The 20,528-nt window shown below is 49.8% G+C and overlaps 1 protein-coding gene across 1 annotated transcript; it reads left to right on the forward strand.

Annotated features, from left to right (window-relative positions):
- Window positions 1-4,537: 4,537 nt before the first annotated feature.
- LOC120373421 (alpha-mannosidase 2C1-like) lies at window positions 4,538-20,524 on the forward strand. Its single transcript, XM_039491823.1, has 16 exons — window positions 4,538-4,707; window positions 6,820-6,945; window positions 8,473-8,596; window positions 9,236-9,306; window positions 9,807-9,996; window positions 10,441-10,618; window positions 12,069-12,172; window positions 12,549-12,659; window positions 13,708-13,800; window positions 14,520-14,636; window positions 15,866-15,961; window positions 16,673-16,818; window positions 16,987-17,107; window positions 18,312-18,433; window positions 19,447-19,532; window positions 20,487-20,524. Exons 1-16 carry the CDS (start codon window positions 4,607-4,609, stop codon window positions 20,522-20,524), a joined length of 1,824 nt encoding a protein of 607 aa, XP_039347757.1. The 5' UTR covers window positions 4,538-4,606.
- Window positions 20,525-20,528: the final 4 nt, after the last annotated feature.

Below are 20,528 nucleotides of genomic sequence, written 5' to 3' on the forward strand. Positions count from 1 at the left end.
TTTGGGTTTTTTATTTGCTTTTGTTTGTTTTTGTTTTTGGTAGAGAGAAGGAGTTAGCTGACATAGGCTGGATCTGTTGTTGCAGACGGATGCTGTTTCCGAAAAGACAGAATATGTCAAAAACACAGACAGAGGGGAAGATTGAAAAACTTTCACTTGCAGCCTTACTGCTGGCGAACTAAAGGCACAGTACACGGTCCGATCAGCCGGTCTGAGACCTGGCAAACTTGTATGAGCATTGGGCTGCTTAGAACATTGCTTTTTGCCACCTCTTTAGTCACAGGATCACAGCAGTGCTGCAAAATATGCAGTCTTGGCCAGCTCAGCCAGACTCTTACTAAACAGAAGGCAAAAGGAGAGGGAGAGGGAAGAGGAGAAATAGGAGGGAAGGAAAATTACACACAAAGGTGGGACCAGTGGTGACAGCAGGAACCAAAGTATTACTTCCCAGGTGGTGTTTGGGATTTGGCCGGAGCCAGTGAAGCTGGCCGTGTCATCTGGGTCCCTCTCTCTCAGGCCTGGTCTGGACAGGATATTTCTCAGCATCAGGATCAAGATCATGAAGGCCCAAGAGCGTTACGGTGGATCCTGTGGTCCCTAGGAGATGGTGGATGTGGCAGCCATGCAGTGAAGCTCACTTCTCCCTGTCCACCCAGCTCCCAGCTAGTCAGAGCACTTCATTCTCCCCGAAGGTCTTTTTTTTTCTAATGGACCCCAAAGGGAGCGATGGGTGGAATAGTCCTTCCCCTTATTATTTTGTCCACCAATTAGATCTCATTTCCGACACACCAGTTTTGGTCCCTTGATTTCCAGCCTCACAGTTCTCTTTTTGACCAGGCATGATCTTAACACTGTCCTTGAGTTACTAGTTGGCCTTTCTGTTTGGGCTCACTCAGTCTGTCTCCCTTTCCTCAACATTCCCTGTTATGAATTATTGGAACATTTGATCAATTTTTTATGCACTTACCCAAAGTTAAGCTTATAATGGGGATAGGTGTACGAGGCCCAAATTATTACACCAGGCTCCACGAGCCTGGCTGGATAATAACGTGGTGGCTTCTTTGTCTTGCTTTCTCCTCCCCTTGAGCCATTTCTTTATCCCTTCTCCTCTCTATGATTTTGATTCCCCCTTCATCTTCCCTCCCACCCCTGCCCCCATTCTTTCTATTCTCTTCCTCTGCACTTCCTCCAACCCTTTTCCCTGGGGCCGGTGGGCCCATGTACTTTCTCTCTCTCTATCCACACACTCACACAGGGTGACTGAGGAAGAGTCTAATTTAGAAGGAATCAAAGCTCTTGACTCTCCTAAGTAAAAGCTGCCAAACTCTAGAATGGTCCCTGGTTCCGGCTTTCTGATCATCTCAATGTTCCTTTGTAACAAGAGTATCTTGTGCCCCCCAATGCCAGATTTTCAGTGGGGCTGTGGAGCCAGTGCTCCCATTGCCTTCAACTGAACGTGGGGCTAGAGCTGGTGTGGAGATAAAAGGCCTCTGCATGGACAGCCCTGGCCTTCTGCAGTGCTCTGGGGATGTGCAGGGCTTGAGGGTGGGCCTTGTGGCTTTGTTCCCTCTTCGCCCCCTACCAGGATGATGTGGAGGTATCTCAGCTAGTGGCTCAACAGTGAAATCCTTGCTCATCTTAAACACAAAAAAACAGCTTACAAGAAGTGGAAGATTGGACAAATAACCAGGGAGGAGTATAAAAGTATTGCTCAGGCATGCAGGAGTGAAATTAGGAAGGCCAAATCATGCTTGGAGTTGCAGCTAGCCGGAGATGTTAGGAGTAACAAGAAGGGTTTCTTCAGATATGTTAGCAACAAGAAGAAAGTCAAGGAAAGTGTGGGCCCCTTGCTGAATGAGGGAGGGAACCTAGTGACAGAGGATGTGTAGAAAGCTAGTGTACTCAATGCTTTTTTTGCCTCTGTCTTCTCCCAGGTCAGCTCCCAGACAGCTGCACTCTGCAGCACGGTATGGGGAGGAGGTGACCAGCTCTCTGTGGGGAAAGAAGTAGTTCGGGACTATTTAGAAAAGCTGGACGAGCACAAGTCCATGGGGCCGGATGCGCTGCATCCGAGGGTGCTAAAGGAGTTGGCCGATGAGATTGCAGAGCCATTGGCCATTATCTTTGAAAAGTCATGGCGATCGGGGAAGGTCCCGGATGACTGGAAAAAGGCTAATGTAGTGCCCATCTTTAAAAAAGGGAAGAAGGAAGATCCAGGGAACTACAGGCCAGTCAGTCTCACCTCAGTCCCTGGAAAAATCATGGAACAGGTCCTCAAGGAATCAATTCTGAGCCACTTAAAGGAGGGGAAAGTGATCAGGAACAGTCAGCATGGATTCACCAAGGGCAAGTCATGCCTGACTAACCTAATTGCCTTCTATGATGAGATAACCGGCTCTGTGGATGAGGGGAAAGCAGTGGATGTGCTCTTTCTGGACTTTAGCAAAGCTTTTGATACAATCTCCCACAGTATTCTTGCCAGCAAATTAAAGAAGTATGGGCTGGATGAATGGACGGTAAGGTGGATAGAAAACTGGCTAGATGGTTGGGCTCAACGGGTAGTGATCAATGGTTCCATGTCTAGTTGGCAGCCGGTATCAAGTGGGGTGCCCCAAGGGTCGGTGCTGGGGCCGGTTTTATTCAATATCTTCATTAACGATCTGGAGGATGGTGTGGACTGCACCCTTAGCAAGTTTGCAGATGACACTAAACTGGGAGGAGTGGTTGATACACTGGAGGGTAGGGATAGGATACAGAGGACCTAGACAAATTAGAGGATTGAGCCAAAAGAAATATGAGGAGGTTCAACAAGGACAAGTGCAGAGTCCTGCACTTAGGACGGAAGAATCCCATGCACTGCTACAGACTAGGGACCGAATGGCTGGCAGCAGTTCTGCAGAAAAGGACCTAGGGGTTACGGTGGACGAAAAGCTGAATATGAGTCAACAGTGTGCCCTTGTTGCCAAGAAGGCTAATGGCATTTTGGGTTGTATAAGTAGGGGCATTTCCAGCATATCGAGGGAAGTGATCATTCCCCTCTATTCAGCACTGGTGAGGCCTCATCTGGAGTACTGTGTCCAGTTTTGGGCCCCACACTACAAGAAGGATGTGGATAAATTGGAGAGAGTCCAGCGGAGGGCAAGAAAAATGATTAGGGGGCTGGAACACATGACTTATGAGGAGAGGCTGAGGGAACTGGGATTGTTTAGCCTGCAGAAGAGAAGAATGAGGGGGGATTTGATAGCTGCTTTCAACTACCTGAAAGGGGGTTCCAAAGAGGATGGATCTAGACTGTTCTCAGTGGTAGAAGATGACAGAACAAGGAGTAATGGTCTCAAGTTGCAGAGGGGGAGGTTTAGGTTGGATATAAGGAAAAACTTTTTCACTCGTAGGGTGGTGAAGAACTGGAATGGGTTACCTAGGGAGGTGGTGGAATCTCCTTCCTTCGAGGTTTTAAAGGTCAGGCTTGACAAAGCCCTGGCTGGGATGATTTAGTTGGGTTTGGTCCTGCTTTGAGCAGGGGGTTGGACTAGATGACCTCCTGAGGTCCCTTCCAACCCTGAGATTCTATGATTCTATGATTCCTCATGGAGATTTCCTCCCCCAGAGCCTTCTACCATGGGTTTGACCATGGGGGTGGGATGACTTTGCTGCAGAATCCCAAGAAACTGCATCCTGAAAACAATTCAGGTCAGATCAAAACCCTCATTGGACAAAGGATCATGGTGCAGTAGGAGTGAATGGAGAGAACAAGCAAGGGCGGTGTGGAACTTTCTGTACTCTCCTACTTTCTGGAAGCCAAATTCTGCAACATGGGAAATTCACAGGGCCCAAATTCTTCTCTTACAGAGCTGTATCTTTAAATGACTGCCCTTGCCTGGTTTCTAGCCCCATCATAGCCCATGCTTATTAACGGCTTAGGGGACAACGTGAATGCCTATTGAGCACATTGGCAGAAGTGGAGATAGAGAGTGTATATTTTAATACGTGATTGAGTTCAAGCTTCTCTGGTTGCTCACACTTCTGGGAACGATTTCAGCAACTGTTCTGATCATCAGAGAAGTTGTCCCAATGAAGGCCCCGATCTTACAAGCTGATCATTGTGGGTGGCTCACTGCACCTAGGATGAAGATCACCGAAGACTCTGCAGGCGTCCACCTACAGGGAGCTGCCTGCAGGGTTTGAGCCTGAGAGGGTTTGAAAGGGGTCCCCTTTCTACCTATGATACATTCACAATGCAGCTGATGTAACAGTGACAACCCAGTGGTGTGAGTAAAACTATTTGAAGGTGTAAAATTGCCAGGCAATGGGGTCAGAGTCAGTAGAAGACCCAGTGCTATCGCTAATTCCAATGGATGAATCATCTCTCTTGCGTGCGGTGAGGACTAGAAAGCAGCACATGAAAGGGAGCTGGAGGGACTCGAGTGCCCGTTGCTGGGCGACAGGGAGAGGCGGGATCCAGGCCCCGCCCCCGGGGCGCTCCCTCCTCACCGTACCTCCCCCCCCACTGCCCCGCACATGCGCAGTAGCCCACGGGTTCGGGCTCCCCCTGTCGTCGGGCTCCGGAGCTGTGTCTCGGCCCGTGTCCGCGCTGCTCCGCGGGGCCATGGCCGGGCCCCAGGTGCTGAAGCACCGGCGCACCACGCTGGAGCGGGCCGAGAAGCTCCTCTCCGGGCCCGGCTTCCCCGACTGCAACCTCCGGGGCAGGTGGGAGCCGGACCGGTCCGCCCCGCCCCCTCCGGCCGGGAACCAGCGGCCCGCGGGCGGGCGTCCCCCGGGCCGGCGCTGCGCTCGCGCTCGGGACGCTGGGCCGGGGGGTGCGCGGGCGAGCTGCGGAGCGAGCCCCGCTGGGGGACCCGAGCCGCCACCGGCCCCTGGGTCCTGCTGGCCCGGCTGTGAGCGCGGGCCGGGATCGGACGGGTCTGGGTTTGGAAAACGACGTGGCTTCTCCGCAGTGAAACCCGCTGCTCGGGCTGCGGCTCTGCCTGAGAGTCGCAGTGAGTCCAGCCGTGCCCCGGGGCGGGGGCGATCGGGTGGGGCGTCCCCACCTACTACAGCGGGTGTCGCTGCTCCGAAAGCTTGGAGCAGGCTGCGGGGGGCGGGTGAAGGGACACTTGCAAGCTCCTTTATTGTGCGTTTAAAGGCTTTACAAATCAAAGGTGCTCAGGTGCTCTGTCCAGGGGCGGCTCTAGGCACCAGCGGGCCAAGCGCCCGCTTGGGGCGGCATCCTGGGGAGGGCGTCATTTGGCTCCGGTGGAGCTCCCGCCGGCATGCCTGCGGCAGGTCACCCGGAGCCCGGGACGAGCGGACCTGCCGCAGTCATGCCTGCGGCGGGTCCCGTCTTCCCGCGGCTCCGGTTGAGCTCCCGCAGGCATGACTGCGGCAGGTCCGCTCGTCCCGGGCTCCGGTGGACCTGCCGCAGGCATGCCGGCGGGAGCTCCACCGGAGCCAAATGCCGCCCTCCCCAGGATGCCGGAGCCGCGGGAAGAGGGGACCCGCCGCGGGACTGGGGAAGGGCGGCGCAGCGCTCCGCGCTGCTTGGGGCAGCCTACTTTGTAGAGCCGCCCTTGGCTCTGTCTTTCCCCTTTGCTGTTTCACGCTGCAGTTAGGCTGGTCAGTTTCACTTTTCTGCTTCTTTCTCTCGAATTCTGACAATGCCTTTGGGTTTCTCACAGTGTAGGAAGGAGGTTCTCCAGAGAGATCCTCTCACAGACCCATCTGTCTTACCAACACCGCAATCTTCCTGTTATTTGGCTCTCAAATATTTAAACAAAAAGACTACTTTCATAGACTCTACAGTCCTGTTTTCTTGGAAAAGAACAAACCAATAATTGCATTGTAACCACCTTCTTCAGAACTCAGATGAATGAATGACATGTTGGGTCTAAGACTATGTCACTCTGCTGCTTCAGGAGTGGAATTTCTGTCTGGACTATACATTTCCTCTTGATGCTTTAAGTCATAATGTGACTATTGCTGCTCAGCTAGTGTCTTTAAAATCTGTACAAGTAAATAACTGTACCATGGTATCGCTATATGTAGTTCATGTGAGTTCACTTAGGGACAGATCCTCAGGTGATGTAGATTGTCATAGCTTCATCCAGTGCTAATATGCTGTAACCTTTGCTTGCAAAGGTATTTGTAAGGCGTTGAATGGGGGCTCCTATCATTTAAATAGAAAAGAACAAAGGAAACGTTGTTATTAAGAGGATGGTGATCAATTGTTCTCCACATCCACTGAGGATAGTACAAGAAGTAATGGGCTTAATTTGAAGCAAGGGAGATTTAGGATGGACATCAGGAAAATAATTCTAATTATAAGGATAGTTAAGGTCTGGAACAGGTTACCTAGAGAGGTTGTAGAATCCCCATCATTGGAGGTTTTTAAAGAACACCTTGGACAAAGACCTGTCAGGGATGGTCTTCTAGGTTTACTTGATCCTATCTCAGCACAGGAGGCTGGGCTAGAGGTCCCTTCCAGCCGTACGTTTCTATGATGGTGTGATTTGTGGGAAGAAAGAAAATCTCCATGGCTTGGCACTTGTGGTAGTCAAAATATACAAGGCAGATACAGGTGTTCTGAGAGAGCCATTGGTGACCACATGCCACGCTGGGCACCCAGGATTATTGTCAGGCTAATAAGCAAGAGGATTGTTAGTTTTTTAAAACATTGGGTTTTTTTAAACTGAATGTTTCTGCAATGGTGAACCACTGGGGAAAAACCAAGCATGACAAAGCTTTAGCCTTCGTCGGGAGATCGGGAGACAGATCCTCGTACCTTGGGGTGATTGGCTTTATTGCATGTCATCTTTCCTGCAGGCTTTTCGGGGACACCTGCCCCCTGGTGTCTCTCTCCTGCTTCCAGACCCCTCAGCGAATCCCACGTGATGAAGCTGTCAGACAAGAATTCAAACCTGTGAAAGTTGGGGACTCCTTTGGACCCACGTAAGTACGAGCCTTAGAGGAACAAAGTGATGTGAATTGATTTTTAAGTGACGTTTATTTAAATGAGGAAGTGATGTGAAGTCGCTATTGTTTTTCCCCTTGAGGGACACAATGAGCTCTGTGTGTGAGATTCCATTTTTACTCCCCAGGTGCTGCAGATTAATCAGTAGGACTGTGTGCAACACCTGTGTGTATGCAACTATTTTTTTTCTACACCTAAAGATATCTTTAGCACTTTAACTTCAGGTTACTTGTATGCGTATTAGCTAATCCTCACAAACCCCTGATGAAGTAGGACAGAAGATATCTAATCCTCCCTGTTTTACATTTGGGAAGAAACTGAGGGATGGAGAAGTTAAGTAACCTGAGGCCTTGTGGCAAATCAGTGTCAGAGGCAGGACTAGACTGCAAGCTAGGCACTCTGAAATCTCTTTGCTCAGCCATCTACCTCACTCTTTTGGATTCTTTCAGCTCCATGTTTAGGACTTTGATTTTGATTGATGCGTTGGGCTTATCGGCAAATCTCCAGGCAGAACAGAAGGCCTGTGATAATGCTGGGGCAGTTAAAGGAGGTATCATAAATACCTGTTTCTTGGGTGTTTGTAATTTGTTATAAAAATAAACTCCAGACTAAAACTTGACCCAAGAACTCTGGAAGCTAATTACTTGTCTCTGTCCATCCTGAGTCCCTCTCCTCCAACTTGACTCCCATGACAGCAGTCCCTGTGGAATACTTCATGTTAGACTATGGAGGTGCGGGGAGTGGATCTTTGAGACTTGGGCCTTCATGAAATAGGGTTGATTTCATCCCTTTTCTCCCCTTCTGAGGCCTTTCCTGCCTGGTGGGTAGTTGCTCTATCCCTGCAGTCACAATCTCTGGTCTCACTCCATGCTGGTAATGTGAGACCCTCTTTGTGCGCCCCTTCTGCTTCCAGCATGGCAGCTCCTTTGTCCTGATTTCTCTGAGAGAGCAGGTCAAACTGTTGCTAGACAGCTGGGTGATTCACTCGACAGCTGGCTGAGATGCCCTGGCTCTTTGGGACCTGTGTGGAATGTGTTGGTGTCTCAATCCAGTTCCTAGACAACAGGTGTCTGTACTGTAAAAGCACCTCTAAACTTTCCCCCCTTGCTGACTGTCTGACTGGATGAGCCATGGAGAACAAACTGCCCGTGGATGTTCCTGGTGGGTCTGGCTTGATGTGTATGGGTGGAGGCAGAGCGTGGGGTGCTTGTACTGCTGCTGACCATGCCCTATCATACCTGATCTATACAGAGCAGATCTCTGTCTACGGGGCTGTCAGTTGAGCATCTTTCACTCTTAGGAAAAAATAAAAGCAAGCCCTGGCGGGATTGTCTCCTGTGTGTGTTTGTGCATTGGTGTCTGTACATACTACGTGCTTTCCCCACAGACCTCCTTAGAGATTCTACTGAGGCTGTAGTGTCTTGTGCATGTTAACCTTTCATAGGGAAATGCTTAATCAGGAATGGCTCAACATCAGTTCAGAAGTGTATGTACCTGTCTTTCAGGTGGTGGACCTGCTGGTTTAAAGTGGAGCTTAGCATCCCCAGAGAATGGGTGGGGAAGGAAGTGCATCTCCTGTGGGAAAGCGATGGGGAAGGGATGGTGTGTAGGGATGCGCAGCCGGTTCAGGTAAGAGGAAGTGTGTGTGCCAATGCTAGATCTTTCTTAGAAGTATGTCATAGGCAGTGCTGCAATCAGTGCTGTTTCCGTGACATGTCCTCTGCCTCAGCCCTTTATAATGGGGCTGTCAGAATTCCCTGCCATTTGTTACATGGTTTGCATCAGACTGGATTTGAATTTCCTCTAATTATATAGCGCTTCCCTGTTTTGTGAGGTTTTTAATGCAATATTCCTGACCATTGGTCTCTGGCATGGAATACCCATGGGACTGGTATTAACCCTGCGGTTGCAGCAACTCACCAGGAGAAGCCGACCCTTTCTATGATGTTTTTAGTGTCTGTTTGATGAGGCATGGAGACATGTCCTAGGGAGTTTGAGCAAAATCTTCATTCAGCGGGGTGCTGCAAATGGTCTTTGTTGTAGTTCTACAGGCAAACAGTGAGCACAGTCTCAGTACGCACAACTCCATGGTAATCTGCCATGTGTTAGAAGGGCCCCCCCCGCTGATATGTATCAACAAGCCATGGGTTAGTGATTCTGTACTGATGCAGCATGGCAGCCATTCCCATTGAACCTGTGTTAACATCTCTGACGTGAGTGTTGTCATGGAGCTATGTTAATGTCCCTCCTCCCTGTCGTGACACACAGGGTTTGACTAAAGAAGGGGAGAAGACCAGCTATATCCTGACAGACAGCCTCAAGGAGGCAGAGCCTCACAGGTGAGCACTGATGCTTGCTGAAATTCAGGGAAACCCCCACCCTGCACTGGTTGGAGGGGCTGTGAGGTACTCTTGGCACAGCCACGCCACACAGGGAAAGTGCCCAGGCCTCTCTGTTGAGAGCTGTGAGGACCAGTGATGTAGCATTGTCACCTATTGGCTGCTCAGCTCATGAGTTAACATCAGGCTGGATTACAATGACAAGGTTTATTGATTGCTGTGCTTCAGGGTGTGAGTTGCTCACTAGGTAGGATGAGGAAGAAATGTGTCCCTCGTGGGGTAGTGTTGCACAGTTAGGTTGGTGTAGTATGTCTGTCTGTCTCTGAAGCACTGGCCACCGTAAGAGACAGGATACCAGCCTAGATGGGCCACTGGTCTGGCCTGGTCTGACCGTTCCTGTGCTTTTGGCAGATCTTGTTTCCCAGTCTCTACGCAGAGAACACAGTGAGTTGCTCATTGATCTCTGGTGACTTTTGTTTCCCTTTTTCTCATTTCTACAGTCTGACTGTCTACGTGGAAGTTGCCTGCAATGGTCTCTTTGGGGCTGGAAAAGGCAGCCTGATTGCACCTCCTGACCCTGACAAGAAGTTCACCCTGCACAAGGCGGAGCTTGTGGTCTTCAACAGGGATGTCCATGAGCTGCTGGTAGATTTTGAGATACTAGTGGACATGGCCAAGGTAAATACTTCAGTCCTCTGTCTCTTTTATTCTCCAGCTCCTCTATCTCCCTCTCTCCTCCTTTTTTCATGACTTTCCTTTGGTTTGACCTCCTTCCCCCAGCTCTCCAGCCTCTACCAAAAAGACCTGAAGGAGTAAGTATTTGCCATTGTAGCTTGTGTACAACTGGAAGTGTCTCCTTTGTTTCATCATGTCAGCTAACATCAGCAGCCTCTGAGTTCCAAAAAAGTGAAATGTGTATAGTAGGGGAAGGAAACACCATCTTTGCGTATGTATTGCCTCAGGCTACACGTGTCATTGGTAGAGAGGTGGGAAGTTGGTAGGACACTGCTAATGGGCTGTCCATATGTGCAGCAGTTCAGCGTGCTATCCATCATACAGACTCTCAGCCTGTCCGATATAAGAGTTGCTGAGCTAAGCGTCTCTCTCTTCTCACTCTTGCCCTTCCTCAGGGAGGAAAACCAGCGGAGCTTCCAGACACTATATGTGGCCAATCAGATGGTTAACCTGCTTGATGTCACAGACTCCTCTACCTTCCCTGCAGTGCGTCACCTCGCTTCTTCCATCTTCAGGCAGAAGAATGGCGAGAGCCAGCACACCATCCATGCTATGGGCCACTGCCACATTGATTCTGGTAAGAATGGGTCCAGGGGATGCGTGCTATGGAAAGGCCTGTGGTTAGTAGGGCTGGCCAGTGATGCTGGGTGCTGCCAGAGGGGAGCAGTTCTCAGGCGAGCAGGCACTGAGTGTTCTGTAGAAGTGATGCTCTGAGCCTCTAGGATAAGGGACAGGGACATCCCAGCTATCAGTTACAAAATGTATGTAGCCGTGTCAGCCTGACTGGAGATGGTGACTTACCACAAGGCTGGAAGGCATCCTTTACAAAGGGGCATGTCAAAGCCTTCCATGCCCATTCCCTAGTTACTTTGCCTGGCCCCTAGATTTCAAATTCCCAGTGGGGTTTTCTCTAGTCATGCTATTGTGGGGAAAGGAAGTGAGGTATCCAGACAGCCAACAGCCCCATCAGCTGAGGACTCTTCAGGACTTACAGCCATGCTTCAATCCACTGACATTTTAATAGTGTGATTTTTCCCATGTCTTCACACCCTGCAGTGGTTGATTCTTGTAAAGGCAGCACAGCTTGGATCCCAGATGAGTAGGGCCCTACCGAATTCACCGTCCATCTTTGTGAATTGCATGGTCATAGCATTTTAAAAATCTTTATTGTCACAATTTCAGATATTTAAATCTTAAATTTCACGCAGTTGTAAACAAAGCATGAATATGTATGGAAAAACAGCAAAATACAAACCTGTAAAGCCCTCAAGTCTGTGTTTCTCAAACTAGGGGTCCCAGGCCAAAAGGGGGTTGCAAAGCTATTGTAGGGGTGGTCGTGGTATTGCCACCCTTAGTTCTGTGCTGCCTTCAGAGCTGGGTAGCTGGAGCATGGCGGCTGCTGGACTGATGCCGAGCTCTGAAGGCAGTGCCGCAACCAGGAGCAGCGCAGCGTTCAGAGCTGGATTCCTGGCCAGCAGCCGCTGCTCTCTGGCCACTCAGCTCTGAAGGCAGTGCCACCAGCAGCAGCAGGTAGAAGTAAGGGTGGCGATACCATACTATGCCATCCTTACTTCTGTGTTGCTGCTGGCAGCGGCACTGGATTCAGACCTTGGTGCCTGGCAAGCAGCTGCCGCGCTCAAGCCACCCAGCTCTGAAGGCAGCATAGACGTAAAGGGTAGCAGTACTGCAACCTCTATACAATAGGCTTGAGACCCTCTTTTGGGTTGATACCCCCCATTTGAGAAATGCTACGTACTTGTATATACTTTTACCCTATAGTATAAAAGACTATAGTACAGGGTGAAAGTACACAAAATATCAGACTTTATGGGGGAACCCAGGTTTCATGGTCCGTGACACGTTTTTCACAGCTGTGATGAGGCTCCGTTGTGTCTTTCCAGCCAGGGGAAGGCAGCACAGAATGGGCATTGGCAGGCGACAGGCTGTATGTGTATATAAAATAATGGCCATTTAAAATGGAAAGGCCATGTGGCCACAGTGAGCTCAGCCTGCTTCTGTCCCTGCAGCCTGGCTGTGGCCATACGAGGAGTCTATCCGCAAGTGTGCTCGCAGCTGGGTGACTGTTGTACACCTGATGGAGAACCCGGAGTTCACGTTTGTCTGCTCGCAGGTGAGTTGTCATCTTCCGCTCTCAGGTGGGCAGCAAAACTCTTGGAGCAAAGACAGGAGGAAGGTTAGTGCATATTCTAAGGAGCATGGTAAGTGGCTGGGAGGGGGGCTGCTATGCAAGGGACTTCTCTATCCCTGGTCTCCAAGTTGTTTCTGCCGTGCTCCCAAGCCCAGATGCCAGGTGTAGATTTCAGCCCAAGCCTCCTGCCTGGTAGCAGAGAGCTGTCCTGCCAGGTCTGGGACCAGTCCTATTTGAACTGAGCTCCAGTGCTTGCTGAAAATTCAGGTTTGCAGCTGCTGTGAGTCAGAAGCTTTAGACAAATTGGATAATCTCTAAAATAGTCTCCGGGTGCTTTATGGTTCTGTCTTCTTTGCAGGCCCAGCAGTTTGAGTGGGTGAGGAACTGGTATCCTGGGCTGTACGCTCAGATTCAGGACTACGCCAAAGAGGGACGGTTCATACCTGTTGGCGGCACCTGGGTAGAAATGGTGAGGTCACAGCAGCCCTTCTGCATTGCCCTCTGAGTCTTCTCTCTAACAGATCAGTTACTGAGTCTCAGATGCCTTCTCTTAACATCTTCTTCTGCTCAGACCCTCAAGGGGAATCATGAGAGGGATTTTGGAACCCAGCCCCTAGCCTGGGGAGCCCTCCCCTCTGGAAACGTAACCCTAACCCTACCATTTGGAATACTAATGGTACCTGAAGACCACTACCCTTTAGAACCCTTATCCTAACTCAGGGACCCCTACCTTTGGGACATTAATCCTAGGCGTTGGGGCCTAACACAGTGACTCCTACCCTTTGGAAACCTAAATGTATCCTGGAGAGCCCTATACTCTGAAACTTTAACCTTCACCAGGGGAGTCCTATGCATTGGAAACCTAAATATAGTGTGAGGAGTCCTCTCTGTTGGAACCCTAATGCTACCTTGGGGATCCATACCCTGTGGAACCCCGACCCTAGCTTGGGGAGTCGCACCATCTTGAATCCTAATGCTTGCTTGGGCAGCCCTGTTACCCTAGCTCTAACCTCTGGAACCCTAACACTAGCCGGGGTGTCCTATCGATTGGAAATCTAACCTGAACTTGGGGAGCCTTGCCCTCTGGAACCCAACCCTAGCTGCAGGACTCCTATCCATGTGAACCCTAGCCCTAGCCTTGGGAGCCCAACCCTCTGGAACCATAGCACTAGCTTGGGGAGTCCTATCAACTGGAATCCTAGCCCTATTCCAGGGAGTCCTACCCTCTGTACCCCTAACTATAGATTAGGCAGCCTTATACCCTGGAACCATAACGCAGTAGCACCCTCAGCTGTATTGTGAACACAGCTCTTCCCTTTCCCCAGACTCTGTTACCCTCCCCCTCCCCTCTGGAGGGTGTGTCAAGTCCATACATGACTGCAGTGTCTCAGCTGGGAGCTGTATGGATTGGGCCTGCCATGGGGTGCATGCTATTGGGGTGGCCACTCTCCTTTCTCTGCTGGCAAGCGGTGCAGGAGATCTGCATAGAATTCCTCAGAGCTGCCATTGTCTCCCAGGATGGAAATCTTCCCAGTGGCGAATCAATGGTGCGTCAGTTCCTGCAGGGACAGCGGTTTTTCCAGCAGCAGTTTGGGAAGCTTTGCTCGGAGGTATGTGTTCCTCCTTGGTGGATCCTCTGTGTGTTCCTTCTCTGTGGGGGTGGGGAAGTGATCCATGTGGTCCCTTCCCGAGCTGATATTCCCGGTGTCTCTGCTTCATTCTTGGTGGGACACGCTCACTTTGGAGTGATCTATCTAAGGTATGTATGTGGCCCATCACCGTGGTATTTGAATTCTTTCAATCTCTTTTGTATCTATCCTCATGTGCCCCTGTGGGGAAGGGCAGTGCTGCTATTCTCACTGTATAGATGGGGAAACGGACGCACAGACCAGCCCAGTGACTCGTCCAAGGTCACACATGAAGTCTGTGGCAGAGCAGGGACTTTATTCCAGGTCTCCCAAGTCCTAAACTAGTGCCTGAACGGCTGGACCATCCACAAGAAATTGCAGCTGGAGGCTGCTAGGGCCTCGGATATATTAGTGCAGCGTACCTCTTCCTACCCCCCAGTACATAGGCCTTGGCCAGTTCATATAGCACCCACTACCTAGCAATATTTTCTCCAGGCTGAGGGGCCCTGTGGAGGGCATTAGGGCCACAGTGATACGTGGCTCATTATATGGGGTATCCAGAATTTGGGCCTGTTCCCATCTCGGCTCTAGAGATGTATGGAGAGATAGGTGCAGCCGACTACATTGTCTGAGAGACATCTGAGCAGGTGATGGGATTGTGTTTCTCTCTCTCTCTCGCACGTTCTGTTCTCTGCTCCCAGTTCTGGTTGCCAGACACTTTTGGATACTCGGCCCAGCTGCCCCAGGTGATGCGTGGCTGTGGGATACGATGGTTCCTCACTCAGAAACTCAGCTGGAGCCTGGTGAACACCTTCCCGGTGAGCTGGTCTTTCCTGCTGTGGGGGGTGTGCACATGTGTATGGGAATCTGCCCAGTGGGCTCGCTCCTGTCATAGCTATGAAGGGAAGGGTAACAGCCCTCCTGTGTACAATACTATAAAATCCCTCCTGGCCAGAGACACCAAAATCCCTTTACCTGTAAAGGGTTAAGAAGCTCCGGTAACCTGGCTGACACCTGACCCAAAGGACCAATAAGGGGACAAGATACTTTCAAATCTTGGTGGGGGGAAGGCTTTTGTTTGTGTGCTCTTTGTTTTGGGGGTTGTTCGCTCTGGGGACTAAGAGGGACCAGACATCAATCCATGTTCTCCAAATCTTTCTGAACCAGTCTCTCATATTTCAGACTTGTAAGTAACAGCCAGGCAAGGCGTGTTAGTTTTATCTTTGTTTTCTCAACTTGTAAATGTTCCTTTTGCTAAGGGGTTTACCTCTGTTTGCTGTAACTTTGAACCTAAGGCCTAGAGGGGATTCCTCTGGGATCTTTGAATCTGATTACCCTGTACAGTTATTTTCCATCCTGATTTTACAGAGATGATTTTTATCTTTCTTTCTTTAATTAAAACTCTTCTTTTTAAGAACCTGATTGATTTTTCCTTGTTTCAAGATCCAAGGAGGTTGGATCTGGACTCACCAGGAATTGGTGGGGGGCAAAGGAAGGGGAATGGTTAATTTCTCCTTGTTTTAAGATCCATGGGTTTGGATCGGTGTTCACCAGGAACTTGGTGGAAAAGTCTCTCAAGGCTACTCAGGGAAGAGTTATAGTACTTGGGAGGAAAATATTCTGGGGAGAGCGGTAGACAGAGTTTCCCAAATAACTCATGAACAATTTGGGTGGTGGGCAGCAAAATCAGATCTAAGATGGTAGTTAAGCTTAGAGGTTCTCATGCAGGTCCCCACACCTGTACCCTAGAGTTCAGAGTGGGGAAGGAACCTTGACAGGCCCATTCAGAGAGCTCACCAGAGCTTTACGTGAGGCTGACTGGATCAGGTAGTTCATTAGCCACGACAAGAGAAGATTTGGCTACTGATCACATCATGGTAAGGTGCTGAAGTATGACGCCAACAGCTTTGAAAAGTTAATGGTGGGCAACCAGAAGTTTCCTTTCAGTAGCTCCCTGGACTCATGCGCCCCATTCTGGCTGTCCCTGCGGTGTCCCCCTGTGAAGCTGTAATAGACTCCCCCTTGGTGACATTTTGCTCTCCTCCAGCACAGCACTTTTTTCTGGGAAGGCATCGACGGCTCCCAAGTTCTGACCCATTTCCCGCCTGGCAATTCCTATGACCTAAAAGGTCGAGTGGAGGAGGTGAGCGATATGACATAGAAGCATACCCATCTGCCTACAGTCTTTCTGTCCCAGTGTACCCAGCTTGCAAGGGAATGTCACCGCCATCTGGGCTGTAAGCAAAGACTGTTGGAGGGGAGTGCCACATAGCGAGTAGGTGGGGAAAGGTGATAGGACAAGCAGCTGGGGGCTTTAGATGTTGGGGGTGAGGGATAGCTCAGTGGTTTGAGCATTGGCCTGCTAAACCCAGGATTGTGAGTTCAATCCTTGAGGGGGCCGCTTAGGGATCTGGGGCAAAAATTGGTCCTGCTAGTGAAGGCAGGGGGCTGGACTCAATGACCTTTCGAGGTCCCTTCCAGTTCTAGGAGATTGGTATATCTCCAATTATAAAAAATAATAATAATAATATAAATGTTTGGAGTAAAGCCCAGATTTGTCTGTCCATGCAATGTGTCAGAGCCTTGAGTTTCTAGAATGAGCTGCATTTTAAAGATAAATTCACAGGGGAGTGGGGAGCTGATGAGTCACTGCAGGAGGGCTCTCAACTTCTCCAGATTCTCCTGTCTCCCTGGGCCCTGGTGGATGTGTCCCAGGAGGCAGAGCTGAAAAGAGAATGAACATGGTGAGAAGACAACAAGCTAGTGCCTGATCTTTACGCCTGCAGGGCTCTCCTTGGCTTGACTATGTGAGGGTCTGACACTACGTGTCATGTGTATACATAATTTTCTCTAGATGCTGAAAGCCATGAACAACAACAAAGACAAAGGCCGTGTGAACCACAGCGCTGCTCTCTTTGGGTTTGGAGACGGAGGAGGTGGCCCGACTCAGAAGATGCTGGACAGGCTGAAGAGAATGAGAGATACGGATGGGCTGCCCAGGTCTGGGGAGGCTCTGCTCTCTCTCCTCATCTGTCCTGGGGCTGTTGCTTTCCCACTTGCAAACCATCAACTCATGCTAGGGAAGGAACCACAGGGCTCCTCGTTCCCTCTGCAGTGGGCAGCAGCTGCTAAGCCTGTCCTGTTACGATCTGCATTTCTCCCTCATAGGGTTCAGATGTCCACACCTGACCAGTTTTTCTCTATGATGGAGAAGAAGACCCAGTTGCTCACCTGGACAGGAGAACTGTTCCTGGAGCTACACAACGACACTTATACCACCCAGGCCCAGGTTACCACTTGCCCGGGATGGGAGGGGAGATAAGGCAGTGGGTGGAAACTATCTAGATCAATGTTAACTCTGACCAGTAGGGAAGACTTCCACTCTGAATCCATCTCCTTGGTGTGCCATCATTGGTGCAATTTAGCACCATAGTAGGACCCGATAAAGACCTTGTGATTCTCTAAAGCTTTGAGCCCATGTAATTTTCCCAGTTAGTCCAATATAAGTTATTAGGACAGAGCCCTATGTGCTACAATGATTGGTGCCCTGACTGCACCATGAAAATTAACAGAAAACTCCCATTGGCTTGAACCCTAGTGTAGACAAGACTCTTGCAGATGGTCTGTTTTGAACGCCATTTCTATTTAAGCTCTGTTCCAGCGTAGACACACCCTGTTTCTAGTTGGTCCACTTTCTAGGTCTCATGCACTGGCACAGCATTGGTGGGTTGGGGTTTTTAGCACTGCTTTTGGTTAATTCAGGTTTTCTTCTTTACAGGCTTTAAGTCTCAGCTTTAAACTATTGACAGGGTCTCTTTGAACTGTGTTTGAAAACAAGAGGGATGCTCTTGTTTGATCCAGAGATGAGCAAAAGCTGCTCATTGGCTCTCGGGTTGATTGCTGAGCCACTGGTGGTTTTCCCTGTAGTAGGAAGGGGCATTCAGCCCTCAGTTGAGTGTGTCTCTCTGCCTGACCTCTGTAAACATGGTACAGAGAGGCTGCCACCCAAACCCTGTTGTTTCCAAAACTGACACGGCAGCATTGGGTGCTGCTATCAATTAACAGCATTGTGGGAAGTACCATCTTTCAGAACAGTTAGCTAATTTCTGAGTGACTGTAATCTCTGCTGTTACAGTGGGAGGGGCTCTGGAGAAGATGCCTTCAGGGAAAAGAGAATCTCATTTCTATTTGTGAATATATAATAGAATATTAGGGTTGGAAGGGATCTCAGGAGGTCATCTAGTTCAACCCCCTGCTCAAAGCAGGACTGATCCCCAGACAGACTTTTACCCCAGTTCCCTGAATGGCCCCCTCAAGCATTAAGCTCACAACCCTGGGTTTAGTAGGCCAATGCTCAAACCACTGAGCTATCCCTTCCCCCCCCCCAGTGATAGATACCGTCTACATCCCGATGCCTGATATAATGTTTTGCAACAGATGGCAAAAATCTCCTCTGATAAAGCTCTTCCTGTTTCCACCTACTTTGGGATCAGATAAAGAAAGGGAATTGGGAGTGCGAGCGGATACTACATGATGCTGAAGTACTGAGTAGTTTTGCTCTGACCCAGAAAAATACTTTCCAGTATCCTTCCATCAAACTGCAGTATCTCTGGAGGTAAAGTAGTTCGTCCGAGTGCCACTATTGATTGGATAAAGCTGCAGTGATAATTGGAGCCCTGTGCCGATACAGAAATTTGGATCAGCATCCGTGATAATTAACTTGTATCTGACCTGCAATCCTCACTCCCCCTTCTATATGCATCTGCATCCGCACCCTACCTCACTGGTAGAGCTCTGCGCACATACAAAAATTTGGACCAGCATCCAGTCTGCAATCTGCAAAGATGGTGAACAATGCAACCGCATCTGTGGATGCAGATATCTGCGGATATAAAGTGGATAACCGCAGATTTGCAGGGCTCTAGCGTTAAGCACACTCAGGTATATAAAAAAACAAGCGGACACAGTGTTCCCATTAGATGAGATAGTAACAAACATTATATTAAGTAGCAAACCAAAAAGTAGCCTCATTCATTTGTAGCTTAGACCAAACCCCAGACAGTCTCTCAACAGACTGATTTAGAAGAATTCATTGGAGAAGTATATCAGTTGCCTGTCTATCAGAGGCTATTAGAAATACCCCTCTGGTCCTCAGGAGGCTGAACTGTTGTGTGCCACAGGCAGAGACCAGGAGACAGTGAGATACCACCAATGCCCAAGGTTGCTGCCAAAGCAGGGAATTGAAGGAACAAGTATATTTGTTTCTGTGAATTCCCAAACCTGTGCCCAGGGAATCCTCCCAGAACAAGACTAGGAATACCTGGTTCAGGTGACTGCTAAGAGAGCGCAGGGCCTTCGAGCCGGCTGCACTCTCTCTTGTCTCCAATAGCAGCAGAGCAGGGTCTGGCAGAACTCACGTTTTTGATGGATGGAATGAAAGTGGTGACCTGAAGCCAGAAGGCCACAGTTACCATGTGCATGTGAGAACTGCCTGGCTGTTGCAGTCCCCATCAGCCGTCAGCAAGATACAAAAGGCTTTGTCCTCTAGAATGAGGGTGGCATAGTTCCTTCATAGTGATACTAATCCATAGCTGTCTTCTGGTTCTTGCCTTGGTCCCTCGTGCTCAGGCTGCTGCTCCTGACTCAGTTCCATGACGTGTTGCCGGGCAGTTGTATCCAGCTGGTTGTGGAGGATGCCATGAGATACTATGCAGGTGAGGAGTGATTTGTACTTAGAGGCTTTTCCTGCCAAGTGGGTTGGGTTCATTGTAACACCCTCTGTCAGGTGGGTTTTAAAAGGTGGTGGTCCTGCTTTCTGATCTGACTCCTTGCCTGGTTTGGTTGTGGGTTGGTTTTGTTACAAGCCCTAGAGGCACTGGGGACTCCATATTAATAGGTGGTGCTCTTGGTGTTGATAATAACAAATGGGACCCAATCCGTTTTCCTCCCCTGCGCATCCTGCTTCCACCGAGGCTGGTAGGAGGAAGGATGCCCATAGTGCCCTGGGCCATGGCCCTGCTGCACCCAGCCAGTCTGCATTATGCCATTTGTCAATAACCAGAGAAAACAAGCCGCAACCATGTCGTTACACAATCAGAGTCTGGCAAGCAGAGGACCCCCCCCCTCCCTGCAGGTGGAGACTCCGTGGCCCCAGGAGCCCTGTGAGACTGGAAGAGACAGTGCATGTGAAGGATTAGTTTGAGCAGTGGGGATGGGGAGGATTGTTGGGAGGTTGCTAGAAATGGCTGCAGAGATGCATCAACTCCAAAGCTAGACGGAACCATTGTGATCATCTCACTGACGCGTAGACTTTAAGACCAGAAGGGACCCTCATGATCATCTAGTCTGACCTGCACATTTCCGGCCACAGAACCTCACCTATCCCCCTCCTGTAGTAGGCCTCTAACCTCTGGCTGATTTAAAGACTTCAGGTTACAGAGAATCCACCATTTACACTAGTTCAGCAAGTGATCTATGCCCCATGCTGCAGAGAAGGCAAAACCCCTCCAGGGTCTCTGCCAATCTTACCTGAGGAAAATTCTTTCCTGACCCCAAATGTGGAGATCAGTTAGACCCTGAGCAAGTGGGTGAGACCCATCAGAGTTGGGTTTGAATTGTTTGATTTGGCAGATGTTGGTTAACCCCTTGTGTTCTGTGCCCAATTTCAGCGTTGGTCAGACTACGTGAGAGCAGTCGTCAGCTCTGATTCT

The sequence above is a fragment of the Mauremys reevesii genome, linkage group 10, assembly GCF_016161935.1.
Source record: "Mauremys reevesii isolate NIE-2019 linkage group 10, ASM1616193v1, whole genome shotgun sequence".
Taxonomy (NCBI): domain Eukaryota; kingdom Metazoa; phylum Chordata; order Testudines; family Geoemydidae; genus Mauremys; species Mauremys reevesii.